This window comes from Astyanax mexicanus, chromosome 7 (genome assembly GCF_023375975.1).
Source record: "Astyanax mexicanus isolate ESR-SI-001 chromosome 7, AstMex3_surface, whole genome shotgun sequence".
NCBI classification, from domain to species: domain Eukaryota; kingdom Metazoa; phylum Chordata; class Actinopteri; order Characiformes; family Acestrorhamphidae; genus Astyanax; species Astyanax mexicanus.
Genome location: NC_064414.1, coordinates 11968739 through 11989129, shown reverse-complemented (window position 1 = coordinate 11989129; position 20391 = coordinate 11968739). Strand labels below are relative to the sequence as shown.

General features: G+C 37.5%; 1 protein-coding gene across 7 annotated transcripts in view; it reads right to left on the bottom strand.

The window, feature by feature from the left end:
* Window positions 1-784: 784 nt before the first annotated feature.
* The window catches only part of fgfr2 (fibroblast growth factor receptor 2), a 66402-nt gene continuing 46795 nt past the window's right edge, over window positions 785-20391 (bottom strand). For all 7 annotated transcript variants that reach the window (XM_049481028.1, XM_049481029.1, XM_049481027.1 and 4 more), the window contains 7 exons: window positions 19587-19697; window positions 17578-17768; window positions 16812-16934; window positions 13744-13814; window positions 7291-7428; window positions 5219-5324; window positions 785-2586 (listed from right to left, as the gene is read on the bottom strand). In XM_049481028.1, the coding sequence (XP_049336985.1) occupies window positions 2422-2586; window positions 5219-5324; window positions 7291-7428; window positions 13744-13814; window positions 16812-16934; window positions 17578-17768; window positions 19587-19697 (905 nt within the window). In that variant the 3' untranslated portion in view covers window positions 785-2421. The remainder of the gene's footprint in view (window positions 2587-5218; window positions 5325-7290; window positions 7429-13743; window positions 13815-16811; window positions 16935-17577; window positions 17769-19586; window positions 19698-20391) is intronic.

The window sequence follows — 20391 nt, the reverse complement described above, 5'->3', positions numbered from 1 at the left end:
TTCAACAAAGCAGAATATGTTTGTTTTGTGAACAGTTAGATTCACTTCAATTCAATTCAATTCAATTTTATTTCTATAGCACTTTTTACAACAAAACTTATCACAAAGCAGCTTTACAGAGAAAAATAGGTCCACGCCTCTTATGAGCAGCACCCCGGAGATGCCAATTATTGTGGTGACACAGTGGCAAGAACAGAGGTAGAGCTGGTATACAGTGAATAGCCCTATTTGAGTAATGTTTTAATCCATATTCGGCAAAAACTACTCAACTAAGTAATTAAAAAATCAATCTAAAAACAAGTGCAGTCGCAAAGACCTTAAAAATGTTATGATGAAACTGGCACTCATCAGGACCACTCTAGGAAAGGAAGAGCAAGAGTTATTTCTGTTGAACAGGATAAATTCATCATAGTTACCAGCCAACCACAGAGTATTTTGGTTTGTTTAACACTTTTAAGTTTCTACATGATTCCTTATGTGTTCCTTCGTAGTGTCTTTAGTATTCATTTACAATGTAGGAAAAAATAATAATAAATAATTAAACAGTGAATGAGGAGGTGTGTCCAAACATTTGACTGGTACTGTAATTTACTGCCTGTTAACTGTATTAATAAAAACAGTAGTTTTTCAGGGAAAGTGTGATGAGCTCAGATTAGTTATGGCAGTGTATGAATAAATTCACATTACATTGCAAATGTAAGATTCCTGTTAAATAAAAGTATGAATATTAGAGCTTGTCAGTGGCTCAGATGTACCGTACATAAAGAAAGATCAGCCAGAAACATTTAATTTTTCCTCTTTAATTGCGAATCTGTCAGGAACACTTGTAGAGAACAATATCATTTCATTTGTCGGGTATAAAAATATGAACACTTGTATGATTTATTTAATACTTTCGCTTCAGTAAATCCATCTTTAAAAAATCTATATTGTACCTGCAGCTGAACGAACAGAACCATAGTGGGCTTCATTTTGCAAAACAACATTTCCCCCCCTCCGTCAGACAGTCAGAATTTGATCAAATTCATGTACAAACCGTGGTGATAGTAAAACAGATGGATAAAAACAACATCCTCTACAAAAGAAAAGGGATTAGCTGACTATAAAATGTATGTTATTATTTAACTTAATATTCACATTTGTGTATATAAAAAACATAGGAAGCATGAATCTCTCGAGTACCCACTACACATAATCCTCTGTACCATTTCCTCACTGAAATATCACTTTAAATTAAAAAAATAAACATTACGAATCATTATCGTTTCTACTGCAGCCATTAATATTATTATTATTATTATTATTATTATTATTATCTCTTTGTTATTCTTGATCTTTTTTCTCCTTTTGATTCACTTAAGTCAATAAATTAACATGCTATCTCTTTCCCTGAAAGCCAAAATACTCAAATTTCTCAGCAAGTGAGAGTAAGACAAGTTTGTGTGTGTGTGTGTGTGTGTGTGTGTGTGTGCGTATGTATGTATGTTTGTGTGTGTGTATGTATGTGTGTATATATATAGGAATATGACACATGAGTAAAAAAGCAGGTTATGAGAAAACCTGTCTGTCTTCACTCGGAAGGTGAAAAAGAGGGAGGAATTATTCTGGAGTTCATACAAAAAATAATTCACTGTAAATATATAATATATATATATTTTTTTACATATTTGAATATATTTACAAATATACCCAGCACTATATACCGTGTAGTATTTTTTCCTCCGTAAGAATAAATGCATGGGCTTTGTTTGATAACTGCGTTATCAATATAAAAAAACAGAATGTGAACATTTTTACAAAATCGACCAGAGGCAGTGTAGTCATGTCATCGTTTCTAGTCCTTGTTTGTTAGTTGAAGGTGTCCTTTTTAACGTGTTTCCTATTTTTCTTCTTCTTCTTCTTTATTGCCGTAGTTTGCTTAGTCTCTCGCTTGTTTAAAGTCTGTGTGCTCCGTTTCTCTTGGAAACTGAGAGTCCTGGAATGCCAAGAAACTGGAATGGTGGCAGAAATATTGAAGAAGTCCGACACAAGTCCAACAGAAACACAAACCGAAAGGAAATAAAAACGTAAATTGGAAGAGGTGGACCCTTAAGATGAACTCGTTTTTCAGTCAGGCAATAAAAAAAGAAGGTGAACACTATTGTCGGGTCTCGGTCCTCACGTTAAGAGCTTGGTCACGTTTGTAGAGCGCGTGCATGTGCGTTTCCAGCGTGCGGTAAACTGCGTACTGCTACACACACACCAGTTCGCTCCTCAGACAGCAGCGTTTGCCGGCTCCAGCCTCCCTGTGCTCCGTATGTCCAGCAGGAGCGGAGAGGAGGAGGTGTGGAGGCAGAAGGTGGGGAGAGGGGAGAGGTTGGAGGAGTCACAGGGCTCTGTGGAGGTGAAGGGTGAGTAGGGGGTGGGTTGGGCAGGAGCAGCTCATGTTTTGATGCCCCCGTTGATGTGCTGGTACTTGGGGAGGCATGGTTCGTCCGGTAAGGGGTCGTGGGAGAAGACCGAGTCGTCTCCGGAGGAGCAGGAGCTGCGGGTGTCCGGAAAGCAGGGCGAGTACTGCTCCGTGGGGGCGCACAGGTCGATATACTCCTATAAAGAGACAGAGGACAATATCTTAGATACGCTATACTGTACAAAAAAATTACAATTGAAAACAACAATTGAAAACAATTTGAGTCCATATTGTGACAATATTAAAAATTTAAGGTAAAGTACATCTTCCCTATTGGTTCCTTATGGTCTCATTTATTTGTATATACCCACTATCCGTGTGTAGTCTCCCTGATCAGGGCTACCTTCACTTTGGGGATTCACTTAATCAGGGTTCATACATGTTTTAACCAATACATTTCCATTATTTTTTCATGACTTTTCCTTTTCCTTCCCTGATTTTTAAAACATTAGTGCAAACATTGAAACCAGACAATAAAACCAAAAATAATATTTAAATTATAATTAAATTAATTAAATAATAATTAAAACTGATTATAGTATGTCTAAAATAAATCAGATAAAATGTTGACACACAATCTTTATTTATAAAATATGGGTCAGATCCTCAGAGCTCCATTGTGTAGATTAAAAATGACTGAATTAACTCTGAGCCTGCGTATTTATTATCTTAAAGTAGATTTTCTCCATCAATAAATGGAAACAAAGATCTGTGACCAAACCTTCTGGGTATTTTTATTTTTCCAAAACTTATCCAGGCCTGGAAATTGCTATTTTCAAATTCCATGACTTTTCCAGTTTTTTCATGACCATACAAATCCTGCTTAATACTTTATAGAGTGATATAAATGAATCATGATCATGAGTGACAGTAGGCATTTCTTCCTCTATTTATTATTAATTAGTCACTCAGCATTACTGACTTTTACTGACTTATTGTGGGCTTATTCTCACTACATGTGGGAATTAATCCAGCATAAAATCACAATTTGCAGCAAATAAAATAGTAACTTGCTCTTACAGCCCGCAACACAGAGACCAGGCAGTCAAGCATTAAACAAAATACAGTTCAATACCCAAAGGAAAGGCAGCCCTAGTGGACAAGACTACACACTGATGTGAGGTGAGGTGTGGAAGGGGGGACACATATTACGCAATAAATAATAATATTATGAGCCAATAGTAAAGATGGACTTTCGTGTAATTTACTAATGTTTTATCTGTTTAATATAAATATGGAAGGAATTCTACCCAAAGAAAGTAAGAGCTTTCCTGCTTTCCTAAAGTATGTTTTACTGCTAAACATACAAACTCCCCATTCAGTTGCTTACTCAGTGATTTAGTGTAAATGTCACACAATTAATTAATTCACTTTTAACAGTGCAGGCAAACAATATAAAGTACCTCAGGAGCACTTCAGTGCACTCAACATCAGCAGCACACAAGACGCTTGTGTAGCACACAAACACACTTCCAGATACTCTTACTAACAGAGGAATCCAAAACAAGGAACAGAGTCTGCCTTCTACTTTCTGCCTTTCAGAAAGCACAATCTAACACGCAGCATGTGCAGAATTTCATTAGTTAAAGCTGGCAATAGCTTACAAAAAAACAGGCCTAAACTGGGAAGCGTATAAAAATATTTGTGCAAATAATACTTAATGAAGCATGTATGTAGGGGGTATAAGTGACAGGAAGCATTCCACCATGGTTCGCCCGTGAAAACGGTGACCTGCTTGCTTTTCTTCTGGAACCAAAGTGTTTCAATGTGTGAAACTCTCCACGGTTGAATCCTCCACGCAGCCGTGAATTCTGATTGGTTCAGACTACTGTGTAACGTGAATGAAGGATGATTTAAAGTAGATCTGGCTGAAAACTGTTGCATGTGAACTGTAGCACTGTAGCACGCAGCCAGGCAACATCTACGCTGTATAGATCCCACATTTTAAACTTGTTTTGGAAAGAGAGAACGGGGGCTTCTTCTTCATAGTTCCTCGTTTGCTCTTTGCGGCTGGTACTGAAATATTTGAGGCAGAGGAAGAGGAGAGGTTTGGGTTTCTGAAAACGAATGAAAAAAAGCATGGCGTTTGGCTTGGCCTCCCCCAGTTCAACACAAGGAGGCTCACATTACTAAAGACCTTCACATCTGTGAACAGTTTGCGAACGTTGGGGATGGAGGAGGGAAGAGGGGGTTAAGGGAGAAAGAGAGAGAGAGAGAGAGAGAACGAGAGAAAGACGAAGAAAGGCACGAAGAAAGCAAAAGGCACTTTATTGCATTTCAAAAGTTCAAAAACGGAGAGAGACCGGGGCTCTTGGCACTGCCTCGAGCTTCGAGTTCAAACCCCATCGACAAGTCCTGACAGTTTTCCATCCCGTGCCATGCCTCGCTCCGTCTTGCGGATATGGTGGATAACAGCTTGGGAATGGAAAGAATTGGGGCTCGCGCTCAGGCGGAGGGATACGTCTGATAATTGAGCAACGTTAGAGCAGGGGCCGAGGCCTGGAGCGAATCAAGGCGCATGTAGCTCTCGACCCTAAATACTGACCGTAAAACCCATCTGATCATTCCTCCTCTCCCTCTAGAACGTCTTGCAAAATCTCGCTGGCTGCAGCCAGGAACGGCTCAAACGGATAAATCCCAGTACTACAAAGGAGGTGTGTAAAGCTCGGCTCTGATGGACAGGCACGACTGATGTGTTTGTGTATGTATGTGCTGGAGTGTGTGTGTGTGTGTTTTGTGTGTGTATGAGGTAACGTCCACCCGCCTCACCTCATGGGTTGCCAAGGTGAGAATGCGATCCAAGTCCTCCACCAGCTGTTTAAAAGTAGGCCTCTGTGAGGAGATGGCGTGCCAACAGTCTTTCATCATCATGTACCTGGGAAACAAAGCAACGAGACAAAAAGAGAGAGAGAGGAGGAGGAGAAACAGGAAAAAAAAATCAGTATGACAGATCACATACCCTTGGCCAAAAATAAATAAATAAATAAATAGTGCGGGCCGTATCATCAGGAGATTTCAGTAAGTTTGAACCCCAGTTGATAAGGATTGCTATTAGGCCTGTCACCATAATTACTTTATCAACTTATCCTTCAATATATGGACATAAACTCAATCATTTCTTCTGACCTCGATATTGGGCATTACTCTTTTCTTAAAAAAGAAACCTCATGAATTAAGCTGTATTATTTATTTCAATGTCTGAATTTTGTTAATAATAAACATTACCGGCTGTGTTATATTGTGTAACTTCTTTATTAAGCTACTATTACAGTGGTGCATAAAAGTTTCTGAACCTTGTAGAATTTTCTATATTTTTTTTGTATAAAAATTATCGGATTTTTACACATCCTGAAAGAAGATAAATAGAACCCAATTAAAATCATGGGACAAAAAAATTATTATACTACAAAAATTATACTACAGATACTACCACCACTATGTTTCACAGATGGGATAATTGGGGTTCGCATGCTGCAATGTGATGTTTTCTTTTGTCCAATCATAACATTTTCATTAAAACCAAACAGTTCTAATTTGGCCTAATCCATCTAATCTATCCACAAAACATTCTTCCAATAGCTTTCGGGCTTGTCTACATGAACAGCAATGTTTTTGAAGAGTAGTGGCTTTCTTCTCGCAAACCTGATTTTTACACCATTGTTGTTCAGTGTTCTCCTTATGTGGACATTAGCCAATGTGAGAGAGGCCTTCAGTTGCTTTGAAGTTACCCAGGGGTCCTTTAAGACCTTGTTGAATATTACATGCACTGCTCTTCAGTGATCTTTGTTGCTAACAATGATCTTGAACTTCCTACACTTGTACTTAGTCTGTCTGACTGTGTCTGTCTGTGAATTGGTGACGTCCAAACTCTTCAGAGCCTGATGAGCATTAATATATCTTTTTTTCTGAGGTCCTCAGAAATCTTGTTTGTTCGTGACAAGATACACTTTTACAAACATGTGTTGTGAAGAGCAGACTTTGATAGATCTCTGATCTTTAAAGAAAACAGGCCCACTCTATGTCATCCTGCTGACTGAAAACACCTGATACTTACTAAAGGTTTACATCTTTTTCCTCAACAAATTAATTACCAAGTATTGTATTTTTGTCTTATTTGTTTAACTGGGTTCTCTTTATGTCCTTTCTGGACTTAAAAATCTAATCTATTGATGTTTTAGGTCATATTTATGCAGAAATATAGAAAATTCTAAGAGGTTCACACATTTTCAAGCACCACTGTATGTTATAATTATATCAGTGGCATTAAATTGTCTTAAAATACCAATAATACTGTTTATTGCAATTATTTCTCACATAATACAGTACACTTCGCTGGCAAGAATAGTCCTTGTGACAGGCCTAACTACCATTGATCTTTTTAAGTCAGCTCTAATCAGCTACTGCAGTGACTGAAACTGGGTTGAAAAATAGATCAAAATGAAATGAGCAAATCATGCTCTACACTATGCTGCACAATAGAACCCTTCAGTTATTATGCTTCTTATATATTATAGTATAATGTGAGTACAGACATCTGATGCCATTCATTTCTCAAGTCTGCATGAATGCTATTAGAAATTCTTCATTCTGCTGCTGATAAACGCTCACACTATCTCTGCTGGGGTACTCATGGTGCCGACAGTACCGCTCCAGCCTCTTCTTGCTATGAATGAAGATGTTGATGTGATGTACACAGCTGTCTGCACATTATCTCACAGACTGTACACAGATAGGTGGCACCCTGCTTTAAGATAATGATATTTGGAGCTATGGGATAACCTTTTAAATACTTGATGTGAACCCTCAGGATCTGGAGATGTGGTAATGTGTCAGGAACTTACAGGTCATTGGTGCAGTTGGCAGGCTTGTCCATGCGGTGGCCCTCTTTTAGGAGTTTAAAGAGCTCCTCCACAGGAATTCCAGGATACGGTGATCCTCCCAGAGTGAAGATCTCCCACATCAGCACTCCAAACGACCAGCTGATCACACAAACATCAGAACCACATGTTACTCATACATCTCATTCATGTGCAGCCTTTACACTATTAACACTGTTAATGATCAAACTGCACAAACATAAACCCATCCATTCTTTACCATAATAGTTAATAAATACCATATATAAACTGTACAGTTTTATAAAAGCAAAATTCAGCTGATCAGCAAGTTAAATCATTACAATTCAGTCCAGTTTGAGTCATTTGAGTTCAGTTCACTGTACCCTGTCATTTTGATTCATGAGGTAAGTCAATAAAAATAAAGTTAATTATGTGATATTTACACAAAATAATTGAGCAAGCAACTTGAAGCGTGTTATCTAATTGTCAGCAATAAAACTTTCTTTAATAAAAGGCATTAAATATTACTAATCACTGTGCACCTTGTGTTCTAATAACAAAGTAAAATATAAAATGCACTCACTTTATTTGGGTAGAGGTTTCTCTCCGGAAAACTGTTTATTTTGGTGAGTAAAAAGCTTTTGTATATATACAGTAAGCTTAGATTTCCACTAAAGGTGGAGCATTAGAATTAGCATTAGCGGTTAACCGCTAGTGTGTAATGCTAATGCTGCTCCAGCAGTGCTAGCTGGGCTTAGCAGCAGATAAATAATGTCAGGAACAACTAAGAAAAATAATATTTTTGTGTGATTTACTCTTTATTAGTGTGTCTCAACTGTTTAGTGCAGGTAAAGTTTACTCAAATATATGTGTTTCAATATATCTCTACCCATATAAAATGAATACATTTTACTTCCCATTTTTTTTCGCACTGTAAGGCACACTTAAAATCTAACACTAACACTATTGCTCCAGCTTTAGTGTAAATCTGTAAATCTACTCTTACTGTAAATAATATGAAGCACTTTACTCACCCAAATAAAGAGTTTTCAGGAGAGAAATCTATGTAGATTAACATCCAGCACTCGTCTGAATATTTTTTATTTTTTTGTTAACTTTACTAAGCTTAGCTTTACAGGTGTCCTGCTGAACTTAGAAGGAAAACATGGCGACACCCCTTTTTCTACTACCAGTTACTAGTTATTAGTGTTGCGTAAAATGCGCCTTTTAATCCAATGCGCCTTATGTATGAAATTAGACCAGAAAATAGATGTTTACTGACAGTGTGCCTTATAATTCGGTGCGCCTTATAGAAGAACACAATGATGCACAATGATTAGTAATATTTATTGGCTTTCCTGAAGTGTTTTACTGCTGAAATTACAAAACATGGATTTTACTCAAAATTAAATGTTACTTATTAACTTGTGTTATATGTTATAACCCCATTAATCATTTTGTTTTACAGTGTACCACTGTTTTTCCACGTCACTGGCAAAGCCACTGGCACACACATGCATTCATAAACCAGTGATTAAACAAAGTTTTACGAGTTTTACACACAGAATACATCAGTGACAGTGGTCGACTGGGCGCAGCGACTGCAGCAGTCTTTCTAAATGCAGGCTTTTTCTCCAGGGACTCTCAGGCTATGAGACTATGCCTGCAGCAAGTGGACACAGGCCTCAATGAGCCCCGGACTAAAAGCTGGCCTTTGTCCTCGCTGGACTGCCACAATGACACAGATTATCTGAGCCAAAACAAACAGCGGTTTAGACCCACAGGAAACAAACCGCTGTAGGGAGGGGAGAGTGGGCGATAAGATTGTAGCGGGGGAACAACTTTCCTGCACACACCAATACTGGCTCATATCATCTCAGATATGGGGGTGATATATATATATATATATATATATATATATATATATATATGTGCAACAAATGAACTGGAGATAGTGTCATCATGATGAAGTGCTTCAGCAGAGGCTTTCACATTCCCAACTTCACAACAACAAACTAGCCAGTGTTAATGTGGAGCCAGAAGTCTTTCTTAATGTTTTTTTTTCCCACATAGTAAAGAAGAGCAAGTTCTCTCTCGCAATGACCCCATATACATATAACAACTGAGGAAACGAGGCTGTACCACTGAAAACACTGATTTTTACAAAACCCATATAGATGATGTAGCTAAAGCTAGATTCTAACTGCTCTAGCTGATGTTAGATTAAGCAATAATACACTTGTGGATGGTGCTATAATGTGTAATATTGGCACTGCTGTGCAGCCGATTATACCACAGTTCCATTATTGCGTTTATTAAAAGATTTTGAGTTAAAAAGGACGAGAAAATACGATCTGTTTGGTTATAAACATGCTGCAAGTTTAAATAGTTCCATTGCTGCTCTGTTTGTAGCTGCACTGTTTGGATTGAAAGTGCTGCATGGTTGCTGTATTTGGCGGAGTAGTACATGGAGAGCTTCGGTTACAGTGCATTACTGGCTGATAATGCCACTCAAAAAACGCCTCAGATCAGATTGCAGGGTCAGAACTAACTGTGGTATAATAAATGTTACATTAATCTATATTATGTTAGATATATATTAACTACTCTATCTAATGTTATAGATGTTAAACTTCTCTATATTATGTTGAATTGTTATTAACTACTCTATCTCATATTAGTAAGATGAAGTCATCCAGACTATGAAGGAACACATAAGGACTCATGTAGTAACTTAAAAGTGTTAAACAAATTAAATATTTTTGCATTTAGGGGCTGTTATCTTGCGTTTTTTAAGGCTGATAACTATTGCTCTCCCTTTCCTGGGGTGTTCCTGATGAGAGCCAGTTTCATCATAATATTTTTGATGGTCTTTGCGACTGCCTTTGAGGATACTTTAAAAGTTCTTGAAATTTTCTGGACTGACTGAGCTTCATTCCTAAAACTATTTTTTTTTCTTTACTTAGTTGAGCAGTTCTTGCCATAATATGGATTGAAATATTAATCAGATAGGGCTATTCACTGTATACCAACTCTATAAAACATGTTCTGGTTTGTTTAATACTTTTTTGTGCACAAAATAATTCCGTATGTTTTTCTTCATAGTTTGGATGACACAACATTAAAAAAAATCAGAATTTAGGGTGTGTCTAAACTTGTGACAGGTACTGTATATAGATTTATAAAACAACGTTTCGAGATAAACACTACATTTCACAACACATGCTTCCCTGCACATGGCAAACAGATCTTGGTGTTCCCAAACAAAACACGCGGCTGCCCACACCACGGCACAAAGAGGCCTCTGATTTGGTTTACTCCTGTTTACATAACCGGCCACCATGTTTGTTCGCTCTTGTGCCTGACGAAGTGCCTATTCATCAACTCCAGGCTGCGGCACTCTGGGAGCTAACCGCTAACCTTTCTGAGATCAATCACCTCAGAGACAGTTTAACCAACAGGTCACTCACACACGCCTGAGCTCTAATGCAGAACAACTGTTTATAAAGATTAAAGATTCCTCTGATGGCTGACAGACAGTCATCTGACCACTCCGAGGACTCCACTTTCACCTTTAGTAAGAATTTAGTAAGTAGGAATCACTAAATGTAAGAAAATTCCTGCTCTTCATTAACCCTTAAGGTGTGAAAATGTGTATATATTGGTGTATAATGTATTATATTTACATAACTGTGCAGTCTTAGTTGGAAGAAATTAAATAAACAGCTTAGAACAGGGGTCCTCAACTGGTCTCAGCCCGGAACCCACAGTTTTCTCATGGTCATGGTCGAGACCCACTTTTATAGAATAAAAACCAATAAAAATAAAGAAAAATAGCCTTCAAAAACTCATTTAAATATACATATTTATGCAAAGTGAATTAAAAAGCAATTGTTTTTAGAAGCTAAAAAGGAACATGACAATTACAAGTACAAAAGTTACTACAATCAAATTAAATATTAAAACTGCACAAAATAAATAAGATCTGGCTAAAAACATTAATTCTGGCAGTGTAGCAACAGAACCAAGACTGGAGTTTTTAATGTTGCATTACAGAAGCTTAAAGACTTGCCTAATTATAAGTCCAGTTCCTGCATTATATATTATACAAAATACCAAAATATTCAAAACACGTTCTTATACACACACACACACAAAATCGATAATCTTTAGCTACCTCAGCAGGAACCCCCCCCCCCGGGAGTCTTCTTATTCACATATGACCAATTAAATATGATGTCATTTATGGATTAGCAGTACATGCACTGTCCGTTCCTCCAGGATTATGGTCTAACAGTACAGCCAATTACAGTAGGGTGATGGCATGTAATAAGCAATGGACTTATTGACCACAAACACACACAGTACACACACCAATGTAGTAACTTCTGTTAAAGGAGGGCCTTGCATCACTAGTTATGTACTGTAGGTAAAGTTAGCTTAATTCTAACTACACAAGTTGGTGCTATGTAGATTAATTCTTTGAGCTGGTATTAGATAGATGTTAACTACTGTAGCTAAAGCTCGTGCCAAACATGTCAAAATGACAAATTACAGTCACAACCAAAGCTCAGTATCAAATAACTGCAATGAGTAATAAAGTAGCAGAGTATCTTTAACATTTATATTTTTGTTTGGTAAGACTTTATAATAAGGGTCGCACAAAACATTACTTACGACGTAATAGAATAAAACAAGCTACATGGGAAGGACTGCTAGCTGATAGTCCCACTAGCGCAGCAGTTAGTGGCTAATGCTAATGCTGCTGCACCCAGCCTTAGTGCTGGAGAAACTTCACTGAAAACTTACCCTTAGACAAAATATTGGAAATCTAAACTTACTGTTAATAAACAGAACATTTTACTCACCCAAATATACTGTTTTCAGGAGAGAAATCTGTCTAGATAAATATCTAGTGCTTGTTTGACTTTAAAAGAAAATGTTTTTTTTTTACAGTTTTGTTTACTTAGGCGCTTCCCCCAGTTTTTTTAAAATCAAGTTCAATGCATTTGAACTTACTTGCACATAATTTGTCACAAAATGATCTTCATATTAAGAAAACGTTAACGTTTGCTAATAAAAGAAAAGGAAGAAAAGTGAAGGTAGATGTGGGGTCTTAGGAGAGATGGAGGGAAGAAGGGGTTACTTCTGTGTAGGACTATGGGAGGCGTGATCTCGGCCTGTCCGAGGAGCTTTGAAGCCAGCCAGATTAGTAACACGGCATTGGCCGCAAGTCGAGCGTGAAATCTTATGCTTTTTGCGTAGCGCCGGCCCTGAACAACCACCTTTTTCCCTCCTCTGACAAAAAAACACACTTCCTTGACTTTCTGCCCTTTTCCCTCTCATTTTTAGAAACCAAAACAACACTTCTGCACACCCCCTCCCTCACCCACAGTGAATGAAGCACACTGTCTGACTTATAGTCCCTGCACTTCCTCTGATAGCTCTCAGAGCATTTTCACACCTGAAAAGTTCCTGAAAGGTTTAAGTATTTGTTTTACATGGTATTCTGTACATTTGGTTAGTTTTGATTAGTTTCAGACTGCAGTTTAGTGACTAAGTTTACAAATTTCAACTTTACTATATCACTCTAAGTCTTCATTACCTACGTGGGTGGAGTTTCCTTATATCCTTCATATTAATTGGCAAGTAGCTTTTCCAGGTGTTGTGCCAAATTCTAAATATCTGCCAGAATGTGACTCCCTTTTGTGGGCACATATGTAACGCAGCAGAACGTGAGTAACAGATTAATCTCTGATTCCTTTAAAGTATGTGTATTAATAAGGGTTAATCTACAGTTACAGTAGATACAGCATCACCAGCATAATCTGTTGTACCCATACTGCTGCATGATGCATCTGCAGTCGAATTTCGACACAACACCACTTCTTTTTCTATTTCTATTGTTTACAGGGTAAACACAGCCTGATTCAATTTTGTATAATTCATCTAAGAAACCAAACCATCTAGAAAAGTGTTTTCGCACTGCAAATTCTGGACCTAAGGCAGGACCATGATTTGCAGCACCTTTCACACCTGCAATTTCAGTTCAGATCAAACTAAAAAAATCTGAAAATCTGGAGCAAACAAGGCAGGGGTGGAAGTAACCAATGCCCACATTAACAATGATGTCACGATATTGTGACTTTGTGATACTTGATATATCACTATACAATTATCTGCAGTACTTCATGGCATCTGTGTTACTGAAGAGAATAAAATACTCCTAAATAAGAAAATACCAGAAATTATGGATTTATTGGTGTCAGTTTCAGGAAAGTCTCTAAAGTTTGGAATCACCTCCTCCTTAATTGTTTTTCTTTATTTATTTATTTAATTTATTTTCTACATTGTAGATTAATATAAACATAAAAACATTAAGGGACACATGGAAAAGAAATCTGACATATTATCATATTGACATTATGTCCCTCCCCTAATGTAAATGCTACTTACACATCGCTCTGGTGTGTGTACACACGATCAAACAGCGCCTCTGGAGCCATCCACTTCACCGGCAATCGACCCTGCGGACACACGCACCAAAACGGATTTAAGTTCAGAGGTCAAACAGGTCACATGATATATTCTATATTAAAATATCCCCAGGGATTTTTATCTTCCTCACTTCAGCAGCATCTTCCTAATCCAATCCCCTCATTAGACTGGAGCGTCAAATAAAGACCTGGGTATAATAATGAGAATTATCTATAATCTACTGTATCTATAATCCCTAATGTAGGCTGACCACATCCTTTATTTCTTTAGGAGTCACAGCATCTTACCATCCTCATCACTCACACTTTCAAGATCACAACTTCCGTAATGAACATTAGGGCTGTGCCTTATTGTATTTACAGTATGAATAAGAATTGGTTGTGCTTGCTGTTTATATTTTTTTGCGCTTTAGTTACATAGCTACATTACATTACACTTTACAATAACAGTACATTTATTAATAGTACTTATTACAGAATATCTCAACTAATTATTCATTGACTCTAGTTAACACATTATTAATCGTTTCCTTATGTTTCAACTTATTATTATTCAAAACATTAAGTATTACAATGTAGTAATATTTAATACAGTTTTAACTTGTGTCAGTTAATAATTGATTGAGACATTATTTAAAAATTTAACAATGTTTATTACTGTCATAAGTAGTTATTTGTAAAACATATTGTAAAGTGTTATTTGTTATTTTTATGCTAGATTGTTACATTATTTTACATTTTATACAAAGACTTCAAACTCAAAATTAAGTTTCTGTTCTTTACGAAATAGAAATTTTTTTGTTTCTGCTAAATCTTTGAAACTCTTATAATTTAACAAATTAGATTTATAGTTGTTTATTTGTTGTAATAGTTTGTTCCTCCATTTTGTGAAATATTATATAAAAAATGTTTTTTAATACATCCAAGAATATTGATCCCACACACAAAAAAATTGAATTAAATTTAAAGAACAATAGACTAAGTTAGAGAATGAGACATTGGGAGCATGGGCTGTTTTGTTTCTATGTAATTTCTAGTTTATATTATTCTGCACTCTTATACAGTAGTTCTTCTTTTTCATTAAATTTAGCTTACTGATGACCCCATAGACGAAATCCTGTCTGAAAGAACTTCTTAAGGAAGAAAAAATATAATATTCTGCTGTGATTTAGTCAGGTCTAGGACTGGACCATAAAATGGCAAGATCAATTTAAGAGATCCTATAATAGGTAAGACACTTACTGTATAACAGAGTGAGACTTTGGAACCAGGTAGAAAATCAAGACTGTTGATTACGCTGTCATTTTTACTGCTCTGGGTTTCACCAAGAGACATACAGTAAATCTTATAATCATTTTGAAACACATTTACTGCTTAAAACACTCACACTAACTGAGAACGCACATTTCACAAAGTTTGAAAGCCCTTTTCTCCATGTAAAATTTTTGTAGCACATAAACTTACATCTCCGCACCAATAGGAGAAGAGTAAGCCTGTCTAAACAAGTCTGAATAACATTGGGTGCGAGAGATTAGTATAATGGTGGGAAACGGGAGGAAAGCTGGGCTAATGTGTTTAGTTTTGTGGCTAATGCGCAAAAGCCCCCTCCCCTCGCTTTCTCATGGGCTGTTTGGACAACAGGGGCCTTGGAAAAGTGAGTGAGGATGAGGGATGAGGCCTAAATAAGTGAAGAGCGCTCGAATCACTTTACATGCTTTCTGCCTGGGAATCTGTGGATCCTGCCAAGCCCGGAGAAGAGAAGGAGAATGCAAAAAGAAATACAGAAAAAAAGTGTGAGAGAGAGTGAGGGGGTTTTCACACCAGCACTATTTGGTGTGGTTAAAATAAAACGCACTTTGCTCTGTTTGCTGCTTTGGTTCGGTTTGTTTTGGCAAGTGTGAAGTCAGTAATCGCACTCGGGTGTGGACCAAAACAGCCGCACTGAGGCCAGCGAGGGGATGTGGTCTCGGTCTGGTCTCATACAAACCTCGACGTGGTCCTGTTTAAGGCGAGTCTGTGATCCGACCTCGATCTGATATGACTATGAAATATATACATGTTTGAGCTAAACAGCTGTTCAGGTGCAGTTTTACCTGATTTATTATCTACAATCAAGCCATCACCTGGGCACCATGCAGCTTGATTTAGGGCGTGTGTCTTTGCTATCGTGATGACGGGAAAATTTCACCTTGTGTGCCTCGAAACATGCAAAAGACATGTATGAATTCTCTTAATAAATCATGGGTGTGTTTTGGGCGTAACGTGGAATAAACTAATCAGCTTGTCTCTTGCTATTCCCTTCAAGAGTCAGGTGTGCTCTGACTTTGGTGAATTGCTATTTCACTACTCAGCAGAGGAAACCGATCTGCTCGTTCATGCTGTTGACTGTTTACGTCTGTCTAAGCTATATATTAATTCTTAGGTGCACCTGTGTTTTCCGTTGCCAAGATAGCAATACACCAGACATTTACCTGAACATACCTCATTTCCAGACCACTATGCCCATCAACATAGATATATTCACAAGCACTGTTGCTATGTAAACAACGCATGCGCACTGTTGACAGGGTGTAAGATTAAAGCAGCTTTACACTGCACAAATATAAGTGCTGGACTGGAACCCAACTACTGCCTCAGTCAGCTCTGACCAATCAGCAGAGACGATGTGATCATGTGTGGTTTGTTGCGACGCTTTTTTTTTGTTGGCACTTGTGATTTTCCTTGTATGAAGCCAAATAAAACTAAACCAAACCAAAGCAAACCAGAGGGAAAAACACTCCAAGTTAACAAACTCGGTAACTGATTTAGACCAGACTGCAGGTGTGAAAACACCCTTAAAGAGAAAGAGAGAGAGAGTAAAAAGAGTATAAAGGTAAATTTGCACTGATGCTAATAGATGTTCATGTAAGGGGAGATAAAGAAAAGAGAATAAATGAAAACCAGAAGAAGAATATGGATTGAAGCTGCAACAAATGCAATACAGTGATAAACAAAGGCAAATAGAAACACAAAATACAAATGTCTCACATTGGTGGTCTTTTTATAATAATCAATGTTGTGGACGTCTCTGGCCAAGCCGAAATCTGCGATCTTCATCACGTTGCTCTCGGTGACCAGGACGTTTCTGGCAGCCAGGTCTCTGTGTATACACTGTCAGAGAGACACGAAGAGAGGGAAGATAGCGATAAGCACACAAAAAAGGTTTAGTTATTTCCAAAAATGAACGAAAATGAGCTAAATTAGCAGATATAGAAGTAAGAGAGAAGCTTTGCTGTGATCTATTCCTGCTCTCTGTACATTATGTGTAACCTGTGTGTGTGTGTGTGTGTGTGTGTGTGTGTGCATAAGCGTGTATAAGCGATTGTCTGCCTGCGTGAGAGAGTGATAAGAATGTCACACATTCCAGGCAAGAAAGAGAGCGTGATGAGAGCTTAGTTAGCATGCTTGCTAATACCCCCCCTGAATGTGCTGTAGCTACACTGCTGGGCTCCAACAGAAGCCTCTCCACCAAAATGAACAATGAAAATGACTGAAATCATTTCATGCTTATAAAGCTTCAGTTTGACAGACTTTATCCTTAGTGAATAAATGTTTTACTTTAGTTTAGATATTGTTAATAAAGACGAAGTAAATCTGACTTTAAATACAGCATACTTTTACTTTACCACACAGGCAGTGTCTGCCACTTTAAATCAGAAGTTAATAGTAAGCAGGTGAAACTATTGATTTGGGAGTGCATCTGATTAATAGAATTTTAGTGTGTGAGTATTTGAATAGGTGTGCTTGTGTTTACCTTTTGCGAGGCTAAATACTCCATGCCCCGAGCCACCTGATAAGTGCAGGAAACCAGGTCCTTGAAGGTAAGTGGTTCGTCAGACACGCGGGCTATATCATAAGAGTACTCCATCCCTGGAGGCCGCCTGGCTCTCAGATACTCCCTTAAATTTCCCTTGGAGGCGTACTCCACTATCACATATAAAGGACCTGAGGAAAGATCATTAAATGAAGAATAACATTATAACACTACAAAGCTGAGACTGTGAGAACTACTGTGTGGTTTTAGTTGCTTTTAAACAAAGGCATGAAACTTCATTGTATACTATATAGTGCACTGAGGACTAGGACTGCAACTAATGATTATTTTACTAGTCTGACATTCAGTTTGTTGGTTAGTTGATTGTTTATTTAATAAACGAAACTACAGAGCTGCAACTGATGATTATTTTAATAGTCAAATAATCTGCCGATTATTTTGCTGATTAGTCGATTATTCGATTAGTCAACAAACCATCAACAAGCCATCCCCTCTATCTCTGCCTCCTGTGAGCACGACCTGCAACTAATGATTATTTTACTATTCAACTAATCTGACAAATATTTTGTTGACTGGTTGATTATTCGATTAGTCAGCATGATTTGTTAAATAATATAACGAGGTCTGCCACTAATGATTATTGGTTAACAAACCATAACGAGCCATCCCCTCAATCTCTGCCCACTGTGAGCACGACTTTTTAAAATCAGCTCTGCCACTATTGAGTATTTTACTAATCAACTAATCAACTAATTTGGTGATTATTTTGTTGATTAGTCGAATAGTCAATTAACGGGCAATCCCCTCTATCTCTGCCTACTGTGAGCACGACTTGTCGTATTCAGGGTTACAACTAATGATTATTTTACTAGTCAACTTCTGGCAATTATTTTGTTGATTAGTCGATTAGTCAACAAACCATCAACAAGGCCTCTCCTCAATCTCTGCCTCCTGTCAGCATGATTTTTTTTAATAGTAAAATCAGCATTGCAACTAATGATTATTTTACTAGTCAGCTAATTTGGGGATTATTTTTGTTGATTAGTTGATTATTTGAATAGTCAATAAACAATCAACGAGCCATCTCCTCAATTTCTGCCTACTGTAGACAACTTGTTATAATCAGAACTGGAATTAATGATTATTTTTGGTAGTCAACTAATCTGCCAATTATTTTGTTGATCAGTCGATTATTTGATTAGTCAACAAACCATCACTGAGCCATCCTCTCAGTCTTTGCCTCCTGTGAGCATGACCTTTTATAATCTTGACTGCAACTAATGATTATTTTACTAGTCAACTAATCTGCAAGTTTTTTTTATTGATTAGTCGATTATTCGATTAGTCAAGGAACCATGACGAGCCATGCCTTTAATCTCCGCCTCCTGTCAGCATGAATTTTTCAGTCGATTATTTGATTAGTCAACACACCATTAACAAGCCATTTCCTCAATCTCTGCCTACACAGCTTGCTATGTTATAATCAGGACTTCAACTAATGATTATTTTAGTAGTCAACTAATCTGACGAATATTTTGTTGATTAGTCGATTAGTCAACAAACCACTGACTGTTATAATCACGGCTGAAACTAATGATTATTTTGGTAGTCTACTAATCTGTTGATTATTTTGTTGAGTAGTTGATTATTCAATTAGTCAACTAATTATTATTTGAATGATTATTTTGGTAGTCTAATAATCAACTAATAATTATTCAATGATTATTTCTTAGTACTGGATAAAATGTCCGTGTTTTCCCTTCTGGCAGTCTATTTGTTACACTTGACACTACATAAAATGACAGCTTGCTCTTATAGCCTACAACACTGTAGCCAGGCGAACAAAAGAAAGATAGCACTGGCTGGCAAGACTGCACACTGATGGTGGGAACTGAAATGCTCATTAGACCTCACCTTATTCTTTAGTGTGTCTCAGCTGTTCAGTTCAGGTAATATTTACTCTATTGTGGTCTGTGACTTTAACTCACCGTCTTGCGTGCACGCCCCCAGCAAGTTGATAATGTTCTTGTGTCGGCCAATCATCTTCATCATCTCCATTTCTGACACCAGGTCAGACAGGTCCTTCTCTGTGGCATCGTCTAAAGAATAATAATAAAAAAACACAACAATTCAGTCTTTTCATTTATTTGAGTCTTTTTTTTTTTTTTATCTTTTCTTCTGTACGAATTCTTTTTTTCCCAGACTCTTGCTTGAGAATTCTGTGTTTATTTAAAGAAGTGCAGCAATGAACTGTAATAAGCCAATGAGTAAGAGCAAGTAATCTGAACTGAAGTGGAACTGGACAGACTGGCCTCAGCGCTGGAACTATCCACTATAGCGTTACAGCGAGCCACTCACTACAGAGCCATCCTTTCACTACCTCGGAATTAAAACCGCTTCGTTCAATTTAAAGTAATTACCTTCAGGAGAGATGCCTTTTCATTATCTTACTGCTGATCAGCGGAGCGCACCGAACACAAACGCACGGCATGCATTCCTCTCCTTCCTCTCTCTCTCTCTTCCTCTATCTTTCTCTTTATTATTTCTTAAGAGAAATAATACTCACTCTTTCTAACTTTTCACAAAGAAAAACATCAGTGTAAAAACGTATATACTATAAAACCAGTGGAAAATATATAAACAATGCAGTTTGCAGTTGGCCTGCCTAAGAGACAGTGACTTCTTTTGTTGGATTGTGGCCAAGCTTTCTCTTCCAGAGGCCAGAAGGTCAACCCCCCAATACATTTACTTTTAAATGTCTTTTTAAGCACACGCTCCCTTCCCCCTCTCCTG